Source organism: Papaver somniferum, chromosome 7, assembly GCF_003573695.1.
Source record: "Papaver somniferum cultivar HN1 chromosome 7, ASM357369v1, whole genome shotgun sequence".
NCBI lineage: Eukaryota > Viridiplantae > Streptophyta > Magnoliopsida > Ranunculales > Papaveraceae > Papaver > Papaver somniferum.
Window position 1 is genome coordinate 107,816,699 of NC_039364.1, and position 9,626 is coordinate 107,826,324.

Here is a 9,626-nt window from a genome sequence, read left to right on the forward strand (position 1 = left end):
CCACAAGGGGAGGACGAACAATTTCACATGAGCCCTTGTATGCAATCTATAATGGAAAACATCAATCTCCTCAAACAAAACACTGCTAGTTTAGAAATGCATACATTGAATGATCATAGCAGCATTGTTATCCCTAATGAAATTAATTATCAAAATAGTGTTTTTAACCCTACTCATGATAGTCATATTGAACATGAACCTAATCTAGAGGTAAATGAGTGGAATAGAAACACTATAGTTTTTAGGGAAGGACACTCTTGTTTTGTTGAGGATGATAATAATTATGATGTTATATTAGAAGAACATGTCTATACTGATGATGTTATGGAACCTTTGGGTTCAAATACATTAGGCTTCTCTGCCCAGACCTTAATGAATGATATCTCTTCTAGTATTCCATATGATGTTTCCATTGAATTGCCGATGCATGAGGACAAATCTGTTGATGATGTTGATGATTCTGATTGTGAACTTGCTAATTTGATTGATGATTGTGAGCATGATGTGACATGTGTAGATGATTTAGGAGATTTTGATTTGATTGATAATGACGTGCCTATTCTCCTACATGAGTCACAATCTGATGGCCTTCCACCCAACCTAGATTTGGTTTGTACCAATATTGTAAAACCAATTTTTCTGAGAATGCCTAATCTAGGTTTGGAACTGTGTGCTTCCCAAGTCCTCTTGGACCATTTTGCATCTAAATATAATATCTTTGAGGAACCACAGTTGGAAATGGCATGTTTGCCCGTCCATAGCAAAGTACACTTTGAGTTAGATCTTGTGCATGAGGAACCCCCAAAACTGCGCGATTTTGTTTTCAAAATTATATCTTCTGTAAAATCCAGGTTTGGGGGTAGCTCATTTGGTTTCACAGCTTCACGTGCTTTTCTTTCATGTGTGAAGTTGTTGAAACCGCTACACTTTGTCTTTTGGGTTGATCCTCAACTCTTTAGACTTTTGGTGTATGGTGAATTTTTTGTATATAATCAAGTAGATAAATTTTAAAACTTTTTGGTTTCTTTGTATATATTTTGCTAATCCAATATGATCTAAGTTGAAAATGTTGGATTCTAGCCGGTGAATAATGGAGTTCGGTTCGTGTTTTCGACAAATCGGGTATTCTCCTCCTTTTCTACTATCTACTGCATTCTCTTAATAAGTCCTTTTCTTCCTCTTTCTCCTGCATCCCTCTTTTTCTTATAATTTGTTATCTTTTGAAACATTGAGGACAATGTTTAGTTTAGGTTTGGGGGGGTATGGAATGGATACCATGATAATATGCTATAATTGAAAACGAACTCCTTCTTCTTTTGAAAAAATCGAAAAAATTCAAAAAAAAATTAAAAAATGAAAAAATGAAAAATCATAAAAAAATGGAGCTCACCTTGAAAAGTTGATTTATGTGCATATATGTTATATGTAGGGTTCTTAGTCTAGAACGATAGGGTACTCCTATTCTAGCACATCTCACATAGTGATAAGAAACTTGCACGCGCACGATCTACCAATACATGTATGCCTCGTACTTCAAGGTGTTCTATCGGAAGTTACGATTGCCAATCACTTTAGAATACTGAACGAAACTTGACTAGCTTGTTCTTTGGTTGGTTGGGATAGAAGGTGGAGGTTACATTAAGAAAAACAATCATCGAATTTAACTGGGTGCATCAAAAAGGGCTACCTCTTGCAAAGTGTCATGTAATTTTTTGTTTCCTTTTGTATATGTATCAAAACTGTTTCCTTATCAAAAAAAAAATAAAAAAAATAAAAAAATAATAAAAATCAAGTATTTATCAATTCCATCCTCTCTTGTTCCAAAAATAAAAGAGAGTAGTCAATGTAAATAAGAGTCATGTAAAGAGTCATTTTGTTGTTTCATTGTAATAAGCAAGGAGGGTGTATGCCATTGATGTACAACGCGAGTAATTGTGAAATACCTCCAACTCATTCACAATTCTCGTAAAGTCCGGACAGCTAGCTAGATTTCGACCTCGGTTCTTAGCCTGAGAAACTATCTCTTGGTGATTAGTAGTCATAACATCCGATCTTTCTTTACACATGTGTAGATACACTATACACTCTTATCACATGTCTTTAGTGTTATCAGTGCTAGGATTGTGCCTTTGACAACTAGATTGACATATTCCTCGGCTGTGAGCTTAAGCTGTCATGCACATGTCACATTTCATGGAATCTGAGCTCATATTTTGTCTTAAGGTTTTGTAGGCACACCTCTGGTAAACCTTCACGAGACTTCACTCGTCTACTAGGGACACTTAGTGGTTTAAAAGGCTTAGTGCATACGCTAAATGCATTCGAGAGACCAGCGACAGTGGTATAGTTAGGATTTCCTTAGTTTTGTTTTACTTGAGGACAAGTAAAATTCAGGTTTGGGGGTATTTGATGAGTGCTAAAAAGTGCATATTTCTATATATTTTTCTTGGCATTTAACTCATCCTTTGTGCATTAATTCTACATTTTATCCCATATTATGTATTTTCATTGTTTTCAAGAATAAATATTTTTATTAATTAATTTTGCATTTTTAGGTATTAAATAAAGTTAGATGAATTGCGGAGCGGAAAAGAGAAGAAAAGTAGTGAAAAGCCGGGAGGAATTACGCAAGGAAGCCGCGAAGAATGTTGTGCACAAGACCAAAAGGTTAGAACTGGGCTTGAAGAGGAAGAATTGTTCTTAAATAAGATATGGGCTTGGCATATCCAAGGCCCAAAACCCTCACCCAGATCCATTTCCTATATCCATACCCGTTTCCCTTTCTAGCCGTCAGATTGGACACATCTAAATCTAATGGTCGCAACATCGCCAGTACATCAAAGTCTGAAGCTCCTGTCTAACACTACAACACCTAACTCCATCTTGCGCCGTTAATTTCGTTGTATTATACAATCCAACGGTCGCTACAAGCTCTTCACGTATAGCCGTTAGATCGATCTATCAATTCCACATCCAACGGCTGAGCTTCGCAAACCATCAAACTTGTTGTACCCGATCAACACCCAAACACCAAATTCCCTATACCCGAACCAAACACACCTTACCCAAATTTCCCATCGACTTCTTCTTCTCTTTCCCCTCACCTCCGTCTGCAACTCCATCACCACCACGCCCTGCCACTGCTACAACCACCTTGTCTACCTGCCATAGCCACCATCACCAGTCTACAACAACCCATCTCCTTTCCCATCATTTCCCTACCACTCTACCCACCTAATTCATCGATTTCCCCTCTTTTCTCTCTGAAACCCTAGATGAGAAAATCAATGAATTAGGTCGAGTTAGAAACGCAATTGGAAGGCATGGAGAGGAGCAGGAGAGTCAGAAGAAGAATGGGTCGACGTACAGAAGCCATTATCAAAGATTAGGTAAACTGAATTTCAATTTTCAGAAACCCTAATTTACTGTTTTGGGGGTTTTGCTTGTAAAGTGTAATTGAGTATAAATAGATGCTTTGGGATGTTGTAATAGGTATGCCTGGATTATCCAGTGTGTCCAGAACTGTGAGTTCTGTAAAAAATTCCATTTTATGCTCTGTTTTTATCCTTGTTCTTCACTGTTTTGCTATCCATGTTTTTCCATGTTCTGTGTACTGTTCAGTTTCTCTATTTGATGTAATGTGCTGTTGCTATCCATGTTATGTTTCATGTCTCCTTTTATGTTATGTTTCTGTAATATTTGTATCATGTTATGTACTGTTTCTGTTATGTATGTTCTGAATCCCAAATGCTAGGACTAGATGAAATTATGAACCAGCTGAGATAGTCTTCATCATGTGCAGCTCATGTTCAGTGTTGCTAAGCCCTTAGACTAGTTGTGCTTTAATCAGACAATTAGCACTTTGGTAATTATCTTAGTTGTGAGTAGAATATCCCTTAGGTTAATGGTGGACTCAACATCCTAGTGTTCTTTCATCACTCTTGTTTACTGTCTCCCTTCATTGCTGTTTTCTCAATAGTTCACTGTTAGTTTACTGTTATGTTTAGTGTTTAATGTTTAGTTCCTCAAATGTTAAGTTTGTTCATTGTTAGTGGTGGAAGTTTAGGTTAGAATTCATGTAAATTGAGCTGATTGAGAAATGGAGGAATTTAGTGTCCATTGTTGCTTGTGATTGACTGTGCTGTTAAAAGACAGTCAATGCTAGGAGTAAAACAGTTGGACAAGCTTCTTCTCCTTCCATTCCATTTATGTATGCCCTGGAACATAGGCAGGCTAGAATCTCCACCTAGCTCCATTAGGGACAAGGATTTAACCAAAAAACAGCCACTGCCTAGCATCTTTCCTGTTCTTCTTTGTTATCTATCTGTTTTTGTGGCTTCTTATCACTGTTTTTATAGCTGTTTTTATAACTGTTTTGTGCCCTGTTCTTCCTTTGCCTTTGGCCCTTGGCCATTGCCTTTGATTTATCACTGCTATGCCATTGTAAATTTGCATCCTTTTGCCCTGTGTTGCTTCCATGTATATACCATTGTCACTTTTTCTTTGTACATGTCATTGTAAATGCCATCCTTGGCCCTGTGTGACTTAGTGCCCTGTCTGCCTAGAGCCTGCTTTACCTTGTCTGCTGCTGCTCCAAACAGTTAGCTTAGAACCAAAGGCTAAAAGCCCAGGTTCAAAGTCCAGTCACTAAAGGCCTAAGGCCCAGCCACAGTTCAGGTTAAGGCCTAAGGCCCAGTTCAGTTCAGTTCATTTCAAAGACTACTGAAGCCCAGATTCATTACAAAGCCCAGTTCAGTCTTGGGTTAATCTAGAAGCCCATTGACACTCAAAGCCCAGTGCACTTCAAAGGCCAAGCCTAGTGCACTTCAAGACCAACTGAGCCCAAGCTCAGTTCACTTCATTGTCAAACAAGCCTATAATCCAAAGGTACCCTAAGCCCAAAGCCCAAAAGGCTTCATAGTTAACCAACAACAATTTAGGAGCCCAAAATAGCTAGAAAACTCCAAAACACTCCCAGTCTCTGTGGATCGACCCGTACTTGCACGAGCTACAACTGACGACCGTGCACTTGCGGTATTACTGTAGGCCCGTTTTTATTGCGCTTAATTTTGAATGAAACTGATGTTAGGTGTAGTTGATTATAGGTTTTGTATTAGGGTTAGGGATAGATTAGTAGTAATTTAATGGATTTAGAGGCATATAGGTAATTGAACTACCCCATAGAGTACCCCTTATAAGGTCACCCAAGTTAGGACTAGTGCCTTGTATGCCTAAGAAGTTTTTGGTATGCCCAATATTGTGGTTCAAAAAAAATATAAGAATATACACAAGTGAGAATAAAAGTAGTAATCTTATGAGGTGAGTAATGTGGTATGTTATGTTCATGATTGTGAACAAATCTTATTTATATATCTAAAAATCTTGTTATGATGTCCATACAGTGATATTGAAATCTCAACCCTAAACGTATATCTTTATTATAAGTAACAAAAATCAAATCTTCATATGTTTTCAATCTCAATTCCCTTGATTGAATGTTTTGTCAATTGCATATTTAAATGTCATTTCAGTTTTGGTTTGTGATTGAGACTAGATTTTCTCAACAACATTCAGTGTCATCCTTATCTTTAGCTATAAAAACATCATCAGTTACCAAAGCACAAATTAAGGAGGCTAATTAACAAAGATTACCCTTTATTTTTCATCTTTTTCGAACTTTTTGATATATTCAAATTCAAAATATGGAAGAGGGAAGCTAAGAAAAGAAGAAAATTCTTGTACCCAAAGCTTCAAAAATCACTAACAAACTCTGCCAAGTCTTGTCTTTTAAGCAAAACCCTCAACCAAAAGAGGACCTTCTATTCTCTCCTAGTTGTCCACTTTACTTTGCCAAATGCAGCAAAAGTGACTGCTCAATTGAAGACACTTATCACGAAATTACTTATCAAATAGATAAAGGGAAAAGGAGAAGAAGAAGAAGAAGAAGAAGAAGTGTTCTGATCAAATCAGCAGTCCACTGTGCAAGATGGGTTCATATGGAACCCCCAAAAAAATGTGGAGTAGTTCTGATTTGCTCGAAAATTCTTGTGGATATCTACTTCAAGAATTGAAGGTAAATGATTCGTGTTGAGCTTTGATCTCTGCTTTAAAGATTTGTACAAGTTTTTATGTTTTTTTGGGTACTTGGATTCTTTTAATGAATTTTTGTACATTTTTACGTGTGAGACAGTTGATATGGGATGAAGTAGGGCAAGATAAATTGGAAAGAGAGAAGATCCTTTTAGAAATTGAACAAGAATGTTTGGAAGTCTACCGACGGAAAGTCGACAATGCAAATCTTTCTCGAGCACGTTTGCATCAGTTGCTGGCTGATTCCGAGTCGGAATTGACTCATTTGCTTGTTTCTCTTGGTGAAAGATCTGTTCCTGGCAGGGTAATGCTCATTCTTTGTTTACTCTTTTTTTTTTTTTACACAAATTATGTTCATGTGCTTGATCATTTTGAAGAAATGTCTATATAATTGAATTCTATAATACAAGGAAAAAACTTCATGCAGAGCTAAATTATTCATGTCTAGGGATAAACACATGTATTTAGACCTTAGATACGACTGTATCCAGAAAATGATCAAAATATAACTTGTTGTACTGCATTTAGATTTGGGGGTCATAACGAACACGTATAACTCGAAAACTGTACGCCCTTTTGCCATTGTTGAATTGTTAGACCAGCAAAAGTTATGATTTTGAGAATTTAGAATAAATGATTGTGAGCATGATTTTAGTATGCCGGTTTGAAAACAAAATGTAGCAGCGAGGGGTTCATAGTTCAACTTTTACTTCTTGTAGCCCGGCAAAATCCATGCTGTGTGCATTATTTTCCTAGTAGATAAGCTTTTGGACAAATGGTTGATACCATATGGGTTTCGGATCTTTTTCTATGGCAGCCGGAAAAAGTGATGGGAACACTAATGCAACAACTAGATTCAATTACTCCAGCTTTAAGGGAAATGCAATTAAGGAAAGAGGAAAGATTGAATCATTTTCGCGATGTCCAAAATCAGATACTTAAAATTTCTTCAGAAATAGCAGGACACTTAAAGGAGGAGGAGCTTTCCTCTTCAGATGTCCAAGTGAATGAGGATGATCTTTCAATGAAGAAACTTGAGGAGTACCGATTTGAGTTACAACGACTACAAAAAGAGAAGGTACGTGCAATAGAGATTATCTTCACCAATGACCCACATATGTTTAATCAATATGCAAAGACACTTGACTGATTTCGATGTTTTTGGTTTTGTTTTGTTTTGTGGACTTCAAAAGGGTGATAGACTAATGAAGGTGGAAGGATACTTACGTGATGTCAACAATCTTTCGGCAACTCTTGGGATGGATGCTTCAGAAATAATCAAATTGGTTCATCCCAGCTTGGATGGAACATGCAAACCAAATCAACAGAAATACATAAGTGATGCTACACTTGCTAGACTTAACAGCACTGTCGAATCTCTGAAGGAAGAAAAGCAAATCCGACTTGAAAAGGTAATTCTTTCACTTTCTTTTTCATTTTAGGATACACTACTGATGTACAATTCCATTTTGCAGCTTCACAAACTCGGCAAAGCACTAACAAACTTGTGGAGTCTCATGGACACATCCTACGAAGACCGTAGACTGTTTTCTAATGTAACCAAGTTCATATCAATCTCAGCAGCTGAAATATCAACTCCTGGAAGCCTGACGCTTGACATAATCCATAGGGTACTGTTACAATCTACAAAAGTAAATTCATCGTCAAGGAATTGTACTTGAAACGCTAAAACGGTAACGGATTTTTTTATCTTATAATATGTTAAATTCTAGGCCGAAGCTGAAGTTCAGAGATTGGATCAACTAAAAGCAAGCAAGATGAAAGAACTTTTTCATAAGAAGCAAGGTGAACTGAAAGATATATGCAAGAGGACTCACATGGAAATGCCATCCCAGTCAGAGATTGACAATATAATGAACCAAATAAATGCTGGTGAGCACAGAACTTGGTATATTTCTGTAAGATTCAATTCTATACTTTAAGATCAACTAGCTCATCAATGACTGGGATATGCAAAATGCAGGGGAAATTGACCACACTGATCTCCTTAAAATCATGGATGAGCAAATATCGAAAGCAAAAGAAGAAGCTTATAGTAGACAGGTAATAATGGAGAAGGTAGACAAATGGATGTTGTCTCGCGATGAGGAATGTTGGCTGGAAGAGTATAACATGGTAATAAGTTTTTTACTCGGATAATTTTCTTTTTCACTTTGACATAATGATTCTGCATTAAGCAATTACCTGTTTGAGCTTACATGTTATATTCTACACATGTATCATTTCAGGATGAAAATCGGTATTCAGTTAGTAGAGGTGCTCACAAGAACCTGAAACGGGCAGAACGTGCACGAATAACGGTTAACAAAATCCCTGGTAAGGACAAAGATTCTTGGTGGTACATTCTCTTACATTTGACTGATTTGAGTTTTACCCTTATTTTTAAGTTTCAAATGCTAATAAGCACACATACTTCAGGACTAGAATGATTTCTCTCAACTCAATATATTACTCGTAATGCTGTTATGTGCAGCTTTAGTAGAATCACTAATAGCAAAGACTAAGAGTTGGGAAGATGAAAGGGAGAAGGTTTTCTTGTTTGACGAGGTAAGGCTATTTCAAGTGCCATTGGGTTAGTAGTAATTATAAATTTCGCAGGAAGCAGTATAAGTCTGATTCTTTTGTGTTTCATTTCATTAGATACCTCTACTAGCAATTTTAGAAGAATACAATTCATCCCGGCAAGAGAAGGAAGAAGAGAAACAAAGACAAAGGGTATGCAATATGTATATTAGTACACACATGACCACATTATGGTTGTCAGGTATTATGTTTGTTCACTTTACTGAGGTTTGTCCAATTTTACAGGAAAAGAAGAGAGTACAAGCTCAAGTTGAGCAAGAGAATTTGTTCACATCAAGACCAAGTACAAGTAATCGTCGTCTTTCAATTTCAAGCAGAAGTATAAACGGAAGTTTTGGCAATGCTACTCCGACTACACCTACAAATAGAAGACTCTCTTCTGTGGGAACCAATCATTTAAGATCAAATAACATTGTTCCATCATCCTTTACAAAGGAGAACAAGAAAGGACATGGACATTTTAGAAAATCTTCTCATGGTATCGATGAGGATACAGCTTCAGTCGTCTCAGCCATGCATTTAAGCCCGTTTTATCGTTGAATTGTTTTTTGGTTATTTGGTTCGAGTTGAGGTGATACTTGCCTTAGTTTCAGTAATAAGAAAAAGTTTGTTAGTTAGATTAAAGATAATAAGTTTGTTTCCATGGTAATGTAATCAAACTAGTACAAGAATAAGTTGTCAGTTTCTTTCTTATGCATAAACTGAGACCATGTAGCTTGCTTTTGCAAGATTAGACCTCAGGCTCAAAGAAGCACCACTGTGGACCACATGCACCTAACTTGGTCTAGCATCAAAACTGTTTTTACTTGATTACTGATAGTCTCCCCTACACATTGAGTGTGGGGATAGTTTTTGTTTTTCCAAGCCAGCAAGTGAAGCTAAATTGACATTTACCTGTAAAACTTGTTGAATTTATTACTATCTGTATGCTT

General features: G+C 36.8%; 1 protein-coding gene across 1 annotated transcript; it reads left to right on the forward strand.

The window, feature by feature from the left end:
- Positions 1-5,461: 5,461 nt before the first annotated feature.
- On the forward strand, positions 5,462-9,418 carry LOC113298075 (65-kDa microtubule-associated protein 8-like). The gene is made up of 11 exons (XM_026546736.1): positions 5,462-6,073; positions 6,191-6,394; positions 6,908-7,168; positions 7,284-7,502; positions 7,566-7,721; positions 7,824-7,983; positions 8,075-8,226; positions 8,340-8,427; positions 8,585-8,658; positions 8,752-8,826; positions 8,920-9,418. The coding sequence occupies exons 1-11, from the start codon at positions 5,987-5,989 to the stop codon at positions 9,232-9,234; spliced, it is 1,791 nt and encodes a 596-aa protein (XP_026402521.1). The 5' UTR covers positions 5,462-5,986; the 3' UTR covers positions 9,235-9,418.
- The last annotated feature ends 208 nt before the right edge of the window (positions 9,419-9,626 follow it).